A 12,420-nucleotide genomic window follows, 5' to 3' on the forward strand; every position below is an offset into this window, starting at 1 on the left:
CCATTTATTTAAATAAATTAATAAAGGTAAGTCTCGGGCAAATTGGTGAAGAATTTTAAAAGTCAAGGGTTTAATGGTAAGTTAGGGATTTATTATGAAAGGAAATCGTAGAATCAGGGCTTAAAATGTAAGTTTTAGATTTGGTTTGTAAAGATTTCTAAAGGTAGGGTTAAACGTGTAAAATATGGATTTATTTTGAAAGGAATAAAGGAAGGGAGGGCTGGAAGTGTATTTTATGGAAAATTGAAAAAAAACTCGGGTATATATACCCATCACTCTTCGGGAACCCTAACCCTAGGTGCCTTAGTAGCCGCAAGCCCCCTTGTATCCCCTCCGTCGATCACCACCTTTCCCCTCTGGACTCCCATTGCCGCACCATCATCATCATGGAGGTCAGAAGCCACCAATGGCCACCATCTGTCGGAGAGAGTGTGGCCGCCACTGTTCCATCGCCTCTCCGTGTTTCCTTCTTCTTCCGTTTTCTTCTACCGCCGCCTGCTGTGTCGTTAGAGTGCCGACGACCACTACACTGCCATGAAGGGTCGCCTTTGTGACGTTGCTGCTACAAAATCACCGAGACTGAGAAAGCTAATGGTGTTCGTCATCGTGCAAGTCGTGAACGGAAAGGAGCTCTCGGTTTGGACCATCGCCTCCCACCTACGTCTATTTCTTCACTCTTTTTGTAGACGACATCGAGTATGTCGGTGGGAACCGGTAGTGGGTGTTGGTCGTCGTTGGCCACTCGTGGTGGCTGAGTCAGGAAGCTTCAGTTTCTAGATGACAATTAAGGGCGAGTGCGTATGGTTCCTGTCGAATAAGAGTCACAAAACACCACCATGGCAGTCGGCCATGGTGGTTGTCACCGATAGCGGAGCTGCTGCCGAACTTCTTGTGTTACCATTGCTACCAAGTGGGTGGTTGGGTTCGTTTGCAACAGAAATCGTATGTGTGGATGTGTTTTTTGTGTAAGTGCGTGTTGTGTGGGTAGTTTCTTGGCCGGAAAAAGTCACCGCCGCCACCAACCACTGTCGGCCGCCACTAGGGTGGCTGTGTATGTGTTAGTTAGTGTGTGTGTGTAATTTTGGATTAAAGCTTTGTAGCTGTAATTATCAGTGAATAATAAAAATAATAGTAACCACCACCGTAAGGTGGTGGCCGCCGCCGTGAGCCGCCATTGACCATCACTACCTGAGGTGGTAGTGAGTGGTGCCCCACAAGCAAAACCCTAATGGGCCTAGTCAAAACCCTAACGGGCTTAAAGATTAATTTTGGGCCTATTGGGCCATGTTTGGGTGGAAAACCCTAATTGTAAGTATTTGGGCTTTGGACTTATTGGACCCACTTGTGGGCCATTGGGATTGGATTGTGAATTAAGCCCAAATTATTCCATACCATTTATCTAGTAGAGTAAAAGAATTAATGGATCAAGTCCTTAATGTGCTAATTGAGAAAATCCTAATATTTGAGAATTTATCAAGACACACACAAGAATTATTTAATAAGTAAAATATTAAATAATAATCCTTGGCAGAAATTAATCTAAGCAATAATGGACTTAATGGATTAAGTCCTTAGTGGGTTAAGCCCTTAAAGGGTTAAGTGAGAAACACTTAACCCTAATTGTCATTTTATGTGAAACCCTAATGTCAAATGGGCCTTGAGTTGGGCTTTTCAATTGGGTAATTAGCAATTAGGCCAATAATGGGCCATCCAAGAATGATTATGGACTAGAATATTTAGTTGGGCTTTAGGGTAAGGCCCTAATGAAGGATTGGGCCCAATTTGGAAAATTGGGCCCAATTTGGAAAATTGGGCCATAGATGAGCCATAGTTTGGGCCTAGAGAGTTGTATGATATTGGGCCCTTAGAATGGGACATGTTGGACTGGACTGGACAATTGGGCCTTAAGGGAAGCCCATGTAGAGGTTTGGGCCCAATTTAGAAAATTGGGACATATGTTGGGCTTTGATCCCTAGTTGACTTTGGGCCTATGGATTGGACCTTGGGTTTGGGTAAGCCAAGCTTGGGGTAATGTAGTAATTATCCAAAGTATGTGATCATAGTTATGTAGTGGAACCTAATTATTAATTGGGTGTTATTTTGATGTTGACAGATTTGGAATCTGTCATCTAGCAGCTGAGGTCAAGTCTGCAGGACTTCAGTAGTGTGGGATTGAGTCTGCAGGACTTCAGCAGTGTGAGGTGAGTTTCCTTCCAGTAGGAACGGGTCTACGGCCACAATGCCGGCCCGTTTAGTTAGCAGTAGTTCCGGACTTCGGTCCGATGCAGTAGTTCAGTATGTTTGGTGTCTTTGTAATTCAAGCATGTTTATGTGTTATGTGTTCCGGACTTCAGTCCGATGTAGTATGCAGTATATGTGTTTATGCTAGTTGATATGTGTTTATCCTATGCTATGTTCAGTCAGTTCCGGACTTCGGTATGATGCAGGGGACAAGGTCCCAGTCAGTTCCGGACTTCGGTTCGATGCAGTTAGTTCCGGACTTCGGTCCGATGCAGGGGACAAGGTCCCAGTCAATTCCGGACTTCGGTCCGATGCAGAGGGCAAGGCCCTGGTTAGTTCCGTACTTCGGTCCGATGCAGTTTCCGGACTTCGGTCCGATGCAGGGGACAAGGTCCCAGTCAGTTCCGGACTTCGGTCCGATGCAGTTAGTTCTGGACTTCGGTTCGATGTAGGGGACAAGGTCCCAGTCAGTTCTGGACTTCGGTCTGATGCAGTTAGTTCCGGACTTCAGTCCGATGCAGGGGACAAGTTCCCAGTCAGTTCCAGACTTCGGTCCGATGCAGTTTCCGGACTTCGGTCCGATGCAGAGGGCAAGGCCCTGGTTAGTTCTGGACTTCGGTCTGATGCAGTTTCCGGTACTCAGTTTTCAAAAGGGGAGCTCGGGAAGATTGCAGTGCACACACCATCTGTTCAGCTTGGGATGTTTATACTCTGATATTTTGACAATTGTTATGATATTTTGAGATACACAGTTTATGATTTATATGTGATGTTCAATGACTATGGTTTTATTTATAATGTCTTGTTTATGCTTTTGATCTGTATTGGAACATGACATCCCGAGGTTTTGATATATATGGAAAATATATACCTTCTTAATGAAGGGTTTTGATAAACTTTTATCATATGTTGTTTGGGGACCAATTCCGCAACATCTTTTAAAAAGATTTCTCTGATTTTATTTTAAAAAACATAAATTAAATCGGTCTTTTCTGGCCGAGAAATTAGGGGATGTCACAATTATACTCAAAACTCCCCTTATTTAATCTTTTGTTACAAATACCTTACGCAAAGAGGTATATACTAATTATCCTGTGTCTTTGTGGATCAACCCGACTTGCCTTGTATGATCTTTTAGTGCAATATAGTGGGACTCTTTTGGAGTATATCGTATCCCTATCATTTGTTGGGTTTGACACGCCTAACAATGCACATTGCATACAACCCGTTACATCAATTCCATCATCCCAAGTGCTAGCACAAATAACAGAGCAAAACCAACTAAGCAACAAAATAGAAAACATGTACCAAATCAACAAACCCATAGACCAACATTCATGATTTAACAAATACCCACAACTATACCACCAACCTCATACCAAAAACCATACCTTTCAAGGCTCATTGTGCCCACCATGATCACTTGTAGAAACAATGTTACTACCAGTACGATCAACCAATGCGCGCAACTGATCAACACTTGTTAAGGAAAAGCCAAACTCAAACAAATGGTCAACACAAAACAAAGCTGAAAATGCCTCTTCCATCATTTGCACACGGGTGGCATTATATAACACAAGGTTGGTCTCATGTATGCCCATATTAAACTTAGTGTTCACAATCTCGCAGCCTGCCCTCATGCCAACATCAACACATATAGTTTGCAGATCATGGTTGACCTAAAAAAACGATGACTCAGTGACAAGTTTGTCAACCAATTTCGTAATCCCATGCAATAATACCCAAGTCACATCCCCATTCAGCTTTCTCAACTAACTCTCTAGCCCCACCACACTTTCTTGCAAATCCGTATGCCACAAAGTGGACCCATTCAAGTCACCTTTCAACTTCCGAACACCGTGCAACATGGCTATCTTGTCTAACAACCTGGTCCTCTCCAACTCAAGAGATGCCATTGTGGACTTAAATGTTGAAACCTCCTCGACAACATCATCATAACCTGCTAGTTTACTTTCCAAGATAACTTTCTCATTTTGGACAGTGGCTAGTTCATCTCTCACCTTATCCACCTCACTCTAAGGCACCGTTCCTACACATGGCATAACCTTTTCCAACTCAACAACTTTTTCCACAAGCTCTACATGTTGATCACAAAATAATTTCATGTTATGAGCAACTCCTCTAGAAAATACCACAAACGGTTTAATAAGATCATATATCTTCTTGAATTCATCACGTAGACTACGATTCTCTAAGTGCAACTCCTCATTTTCATCAAGCCACGAAATGATCTCTAGGCCCAAAACCATATTTTCCACAAGCTTATATATATATATATATATATATATATATATATATATATATATATATATATATATATATATATATATATATATAGACACACACACACACTTGAATGAGTCCCCGGAGAAGCAAATTTCTCAAAGAAAGACATGGCAACCTTTGGCTCCATTAAGCTTTGATCCCGCCTATATTCCCAAGAAGGAACACAAATAGGACCAGTTGGGTGCAAAACATCGATATCACGAGGCAGACTATTCATATTTAATCAAGACACATATGACAAGGGACGATTAACACCGAGGCTACTAGCAAAATCACGAAAAACATTGGGTTCCAAGGAACGAGACCTCTTAAGAACCCTACCACTACTACCTTCTCCGCCTAACAGAATAGCCGCCAGAGCAGCATAGTCAACATAATCCTTGTCTCTCTTACGTTAGATTAAGAGTTGTTAGCCACTTCCATCCTTACCATCACCATCAACATTAATCATAGGCCTAGTAGTAGCAGGGGATACATGGCCATCATTGATGTCGTCATAAGAATCACAAACCCTGGTCATATACTCAGAACTCTCATCCTCATCACTGTGAGAATTACTGCCATTACTACCACTATAGGTAAAGCTATCATAAAAATTTGGAAGGTCAAATCTTCCAAGCCCAAATCTCGTGCAACAATTTTACACTCAACCAAATCAGCCAACAGGAAAGGCAGTCAATTTTGATCTACATGAGACGAGCATTGGGTCAATATACATAACAAAAGCAAGAATACAAAAAACATCGTGTGGAAATAAACCTGCACCACGAACGAATAACGTCAGAACAACGCGAAGACGCAACCAATATGTACTCATACCAACACAACCTCAGAGAATTTCTTTATCATCACATTCAAACGAGAGATCTTGTCTATATACTGGCTTAAATCACTAGTTCTATCGGGTTTTTGGTCATCAATCGTCACAGGTAGGTGAAATTCATTTCGATAACAGAAGCATGAAGTGTTCAACCAGATAAATTTGTTCTTCTAATTTTTTATAAAATCCGGAAGATCCTCGATAAAACTACGTCCCCTTGACCGGAAATAGTACCAAGCCCCATTACCGCAATTGCAAAAGAAGTACTGGAACAAGATAACAATAGGAACGACCAAGGAGGAATGGCATAGGAGTTCAAAGCAAATAATTTTTGAGATCGAATTAGGTTTCAGTTGACAAGTATGAATCTTATACGCCTTAATAACTAAACCAAAGAACGCCGATGGGGTAACTCGCAGACCGACTTCAAAACAGTAAAGATAAAAACCAACCTTACATGTTGGAGGGAGATCGATGACGACGTTCGTAACAGGGAGAACGACACCATCCTCTTCGACAAGATGATACTTGACAATAACCTAGTCGAACTGCTCATGGATGACAGTCGAGTGAACAATGGGCATCATCAAACGAGACATTCTTTTAAAAAGGTGTACAAGGATTAAGGAAGAAGAAATGGTGAAGGGAATTCAGAAGATCAAGAAAGAAGAATAAAAGGACGCATTTTAAAAAGATTTGACAAGCATTTATGAAATAGAAACCGGGAAGCCAACTTCTACTAGCTGGGGTTCAAGTAACTATAAGCCTACGATTAGTCGTGGGCGCGTGGGCAAACAAAAAGCCGTCAACTAGGCCGAGTAACAAAGAAAGCAAAAATAACCCACTTAAGCCTAATTGTTATACATCGTCAACACTTTATAACAATTAGGTTGGGGGCTTAATGGGGTAGGGGTACCAGTCCACATAAAAACAGGCCGGTCAAACAACCCGATCTGCCTGCCTAAGACACAAGCGAGTACCTAAATGTCGAGCACTAGAGCAAGAATCACCATATTGTCGTACACACCCTATAAAGCGTCTCCAGGAAACACGGAAAAAGCGAGACTATTTTAATAGAAAAGAAGGCACAACATCGCAACCTGAAGATTAATGCAAAACCCAAAAGAAGAAGCTAAGAACAGGTCCAAACATCTGCTATAAAAACGAGCCTTCACTGAAAGGTAACCAAAGAAATCATCTAGAAACTTATATACGTTTAAAGCACCAAACATGACTCCTAACTTAGGCATCGGAGAGCAATAGGTATGACTTTCTAACCTATATTTGTCATATACCATAGAGCGTGCTACTTGGACTGCTCATTAGAAGAATCTCTAAGAAGGGCACCACAGGCATCTAGGTCGCCACGTAGGAACATCACATATATGAGGTGATTGATTCAACATTATTTACACACCCAAAATATTATTAGAACTCTATGGTTTACCTTAATAAGACTTCCATGGATAACTTTTTTTCATTTTGGCTCATAATTCTATTGTACGTAATCTTTCTTTCCGCTAAGCTAAACCACTTGGCTTTGATCAGTTCTCTATTTCCTTATCACAATCAAACAACAATAGAGTCGCTAAAAGAGCACGGTCTTTCTTTTTGTTAATGTTAATGTTGATGGTGTTGTTGGTTTTCATGATTTAAATTTAAAGGAAATAGTATAATGTTTTCTAAGATTAATTCTTGTTGGCAAAATGCATATTTATTTTTCAAGATGTTCATATATTGTTGCAGGTGAAGACAAGGATCAATGTTGGCAATCTTAGACTATTTTTAGTATCAAACATAAATAAAAACCATAAACTCAAAATATGTAAGGAAATATAGTTCCAATTTTTATGTGATTTTATCCATAATAATCTCATTAGATTTCTTTGAAACATATTTTTTCTCATCAATAGTCATATAAATAATAAATGAATCAGCAAATTCCTTAGGTGTTGCATTGTTATTTCTTTTTAGTTAGCGAATGCATAATCTTCAATTAGAAAACGAAGGACCTTTAGTCTCCAAATTACAATACACAACCATTTTATGGTACAATTATATTCATGTTCAGGTCAACAAACGCAAAGCCTCCGGTCTAAGTTAAAACACACGAAAACTTCAATCACCAAAATTATCAGATTCAAAACAATTGGTGATATAATTTGATCCAAGTTAGCAAACACATAATCTTTGGTTTCTAAATTAGCAAACATGGATACAATCGAACCTCCATCTTCCTCTATAAAAAGCATCATAAGCAATAGTAGTAAAACTCAAAGAAAAGAATTGAGTCAAATTAAAAAAATGGTATAAATATTTTTTTTTCTTTTTGTGAAATATGAGGGGGTTTTTTTTTTCAAAAGTATTTTTCAATTAGCCTGGTAAACCTACAAAAAGGGATAGAACGATTTTTTTTTTCTTATAAATGTTATGTTATTTTTGAAAAATGAAATTTAAACTGAAAAAAATGAAAAATATGATTTTTTTTTTCTATAATATTACCTAATAGTTATTTTTTTTACCTATCAAACCCACTTATTTTAAGATGGTGCAATGTACAATAAAGAAATGGTGGTGCAAAATATCAAGTAGTAATTGATTCAAGTTTCGAGACACCCAAAATAGTATTAGAACTCTACCGTTTGCTTTCATTTGATTTCGGTGGCCATCAAAATGGTATGCTTTACCATCTTTTAAAACATGCTACGTACTACGTTTGAAGTATTTCCTGTTTTATTGTTTGAAGTATTTCCTATTTTATTTTAAGCATTAATTGTCATGTTTTATATTCTAATAATCAAGAGAACGTGATACTAATTAAAATTTGAACAGTTAATGTGTAAGGAAGACTTTAACTACTATTAGTTATATTAGGATTAAAAAAAGACGAACAAGTATAAAAGACCATAAAGACCATAAAGACCAAAAAAATATATTTCTTTAACTAAAAGACCATAAAGACCAAAAATATATTGGTAAACGATGATGAATTTCCTCCTCCCTTTCTCCATATATATACAATTTCAATGAGTTCCATCACCATTTTCGAAATGGGAAAAGTATTTCCAAGAATCACATCTTACTTAGTTTTTATTCTTTTCCTATTACCTTGGAATGTAGTAGGTCGTCACCTTCATTATGAGTTGTATGATGGTGTCAGTGATGGTGTTGCTCAAGAACACGAGCCAGAGTCCTTTCTGCATCTCAAAGGACATGATTATTCAGAAGACCACTGTGAGCTAATGTACGGGTTTTTGCCATGTTCAAGCAATGTCCCGAGTCATATCTTTCTCATTGTGATATACGAGTACCTATTATATCATGGAGAATCATATGCTGGTGGTGATGGACGAATTTTTCGTGTTCTTGGGAAGAACTTTTATGTTGCAATGTTTTCTCAGCTTCTTGATTCCCTCCCGGAATCTTTAATACTTCTTGGTAACTTCTCTTTTCTATGTAGTCCATATAAAGATGAAGGCATGATTTTTGATATTTATGATATGCATTTTAGCCAGGCTACCAAATTCGATCTAATATGCATATATTTTCCAAAATCAGGAAATGGGATGAAGGTTTTCTTCTTCGTTTCTATAAGCCGTTTCGAAGGCTTTTCTACATTTATGAGGGTGGTTACCGTTTTTTTTTTCATGAATCCTATGTTGTCATCTTGTCAAGGGTGTTCTCTAATCTCTACAAAAAAAAATTTGAATCTAACAAATGTGATTGCTTTGGTTCCAAAAATTTAGCCAAATGTTTAAGTAATAGGTAAAGAGTTGTGGAGTTCAATTGAACATGTTTTGATTGAATTTTGACACTCATGAACTTTCTAACATTCCTACTTTTTATTGTATAATTATTTGTTGGTTTATTACTACTTCATATCACTTTACTTTTACATAAAAATAAAAAAAGAAATGGAAAACTTGTTGTTTTCGTATGTGTGCAGCGGAAAAGAGAAAAACTGCCAAAAAATTTTGACTTCAATTACTACTTCATTTTTTTGCTTCTACTAGCGTTCATAACACAAAACTGAACATACATTAAATAGACATCTGACTTCTAGACTATTGCAACTACTTCAACAAACACATATAAATGAAAATGGCTTTGCAGCCTTAATTAAGAGTTTAAGACAATACGAAGGTCAAACAGAATTCATGAGCCATTTAGATACAAAATAATTAACACCTAATGTGCCATCTGCTTCTTCTTTTGCTTTAAAAAAAATAATGGATTATTCCAATATTATTGATTACAGCAACTGGATTGACAACTAGCAAACAAAAAGCTCAAGATTATGTTGTAACGGGTGCTGGGTTGCTAGCTGGATCGTCAATATTGCTTCTCACACTTCTATGGGGAGTATGCTTCATCTGTGCTAGAACAAAATCAGTAAAATATCAAGGTGCACAACCATTAATTAACCAGATTGCATTCTTCATCTTTTTTATGACTTATGATCGATATAATTTGTTTCTTCCTCATATGTTTAAAAATCATGTAATTAAGATTGTTAGAAAATTAAGTCGATCACCCCATGAACGTACTAAATATGTTTATATTTTTTACAGGTGGTGTCGTCACCGATGTGGAAACCAAATATCATGCGAAAGTTATGTTTTTTTCGTTGATACCTTTGGTAGTTATTTTAATACCGAGTGTGTTTGGTTTAGGGTATTCTAGTGAAGGATATAAGATCGTGCTTCTTGTGTCACTTTGTGTTTCACTTATCTGCTTATTCTCTTACTTCTTCTATCAGGTATACATCATATCGTTGGATTAAGAGAAAAGTTGCATGATTGCATGAAGATACTTGAACAATTATAATTGTTGATAACTTTTTTTTTATTGTAGAGTTATGATTCACGGATCCAAAAAAGAAGATTGGAGTATGCAGAGGTTGAACGAAAAGTTGAAATGCATGTACCATTTTATGAAGTACAAGCACTAATGCTCGATAGGGAAAAACATCTCATGATTAAGCAAAAAGAAATGGAGAAATGGTTGAAACATCCTCAGCCTACTGATGCAAAAGCAATGACAAGAGATAAATTCTATGATAAGTTTGAAAAGTGGATTGATGAGACAAGACAATTGATGGATGATCCGTATTCTATGGATAAATCAGGGACAGAATACAATCAGGTCAGCATCCAACGATTAAACCAGTATTATTTACTCGATGTAATTCAACAAAATCTGGTTTAAGCAATTGAGATGTTTGTGTTTTGTTGTATCTTTCAGGTTGCGGAATTGTTGCTTGAAGATAAAAACAAATTGATGGAATTAATCTCCCATGTTTTTGGAGAGAAAATGTTTATGGAAAATGGAGCTATAGATGAATCTTCCATAGATAGGTGAGATCAGCTATGGTAACAACAATATTGTGATCAACACTGTCTAACTAATTACTGTTTAACTCATAGATTTTTTGAATGCATTGATGATGATCAAAATAAGTCAATTACACGAAGCGAACTGAAGAGCTACTTCATGGAACAAAACTCTGATGAGATACTTATAGACGAGGAAATGGCAGAGATCATAATGAGACATTTAGACATTGATAAAAATGGAGAAATTGATCAAGAAGAATTCAAATCCGGTATTACAAAATGGCTCAAGCAAATCGATCTTGTAGATTCACATACCATAGAAAAGCAATCAGAGTACAACAACCAAGAAGAAGATTCACAATCACACGACAACAACAAAGTAATAACCACCATGCATGATTAAGTTTTCAAGGAATGTTGATTCATATTTCATGTTGTATGATCGATTAATTGTGTACTCTTATACAGAAAATAGACAAGTTCCATAGGGGTGAGGCAAAGGCAAAAGCTGAGGAAAAGTTCAAGGCAATAGCACTATTGTTAGTGGGAATCATTATGTTGACAATCTTGGCTGAGCCTTTGGTAGAGAGTGTACGAAAATTTTCAGAATCTTTAAATATAGAGCCTTTTTACGTGTCATTCATCTTGGTACCCTTGGCTACAAATGCTAGAACAGCCATTGCAGCCATTAGAGCCGCGAGTCAGAAAAGACATCTAACAACATCTTTAACTTTCTCTGAGGTACGTACGTTTCCCTTGATTATGTGTTTATGTACACCTTCCATACACGTGACATGCTCAATTTTGTTAATATGCAGATATACCACAAAGTCTTCATGAATAATATCCTTGGTTTATTTGTTCTTGTTTCGGTCATATACTTTCGTGGTTTGACATGGCACTTTTCGGCTGAGATTCTAGTTGTTGTCATCGTTTGCATCATAATGGGGATCCTCACAAGTTTCAAATCCAAGTTTCCAAATTGGACGTTGTTTATTGCATTTCCTCTCTATCCATTATCTTTGGTCATGGTTTACTTTGTCGCCGATACTTTTCAGTTGACTTGAACTATAATCTACACAAAAGATCATTGTCTCATTTGATTAAGTCAGGAGATATGGTTACATGTAGCAACAACGAAGGACGGTATTTTGGTATAATTTTTTTTCAAATGTAGAAGAACACTTTATTTATTTATTATGAAAATTCATACTCAAGATCTAGTGGTTATAACAAAAAGGTAAAGAATATTTTAATCCGAGCCTAGTTCGTACCTTTATATGTTTCTTCTTGTCGAAAACTTCTTTGATTTACATCTTTCATCATCAATTTGTGTGTGAAATTGTCTTTGAGTTGAGTATGTGCTTTATGTTACCTATAACCATTTGCACCGTTATAACGAGTCGATTCGCTGTAAAGCTTAACTTGTAGGTGAAAAACGATATGATGGATATTAATTCAATTTCTCAATGGCCTTTTACTATATATACTGATAAGCTAATTTTAACATCCTAAAATTTAATCCTTTTTTTTTAACAACAGAGTAGAAAACATGAATCATCATTACTATAATCACTTCATTTTTGAAATCAAATATATCTCATTATATTCTTTAACCGAACCACAATATCATCGAATTGAGGAAGCATAAGTATTGTTCTGAAAATGAATATGTAATAAGGTAGATATTGGGTAAACACATCCCCTAGGAATGTC

At 37.2% G+C, this 12,420-nt stretch overlaps 1 protein-coding gene across 1 annotated transcript; it reads left to right on the forward strand.

The window, feature by feature from the left end:
- The first annotated feature begins 8,372 nt into the window (after positions 1–8,372).
- Positions 8,373–11,985, forward strand: LOC111916886 (sodium/calcium exchanger NCL2). Its single transcript, XM_023912542.3, has 8 exons — positions 8,373–8,806; positions 9,627–9,773; positions 9,940–10,127; positions 10,223–10,513; positions 10,613–10,725; positions 10,795–11,083; positions 11,173–11,445; positions 11,523–11,985. The coding sequence occupies exons 1-8, from the start codon at positions 8,395–8,397 to the stop codon at positions 11,769–11,771; spliced, it is 1,962 nt and encodes a 653-aa protein (XP_023768310.1). The 5' UTR covers positions 8,373–8,394; the 3' UTR covers positions 11,772–11,985.
- The last annotated feature ends 435 nt before the right edge of the window (positions 11,986–12,420 follow it).

The sequence above is a fragment of the Lactuca sativa genome, chromosome 9, assembly GCF_002870075.4.
Source record: "Lactuca sativa cultivar Salinas chromosome 9, Lsat_Salinas_v11, whole genome shotgun sequence".
Lineage (NCBI taxonomy): Eukaryota > Viridiplantae > Streptophyta > Magnoliopsida > Asterales > Asteraceae > Lactuca > Lactuca sativa.

Coding starts and splice junctions, on each gene's coding strand:
- LOC111916886 (XM_023912542.3), top strand. CDS start 8,395: ATGAGTTCCATCACCATTTTCGAAATGGGAAAAGTATTTCCAAGAATC. Junction 10,128..10,222: donor TCTCTTACTTCTTCTATCAG/GTATACATCATA, acceptor TTTTTATTGTAG/AGTTATGATTCACGGATCCA. Junction 11,446..11,522: donor CATCTTTAACTTTCTCTGAG/GTACGTACGTTT, acceptor GTTAATATGCAG/ATATACCACAAAGTCTTCAT.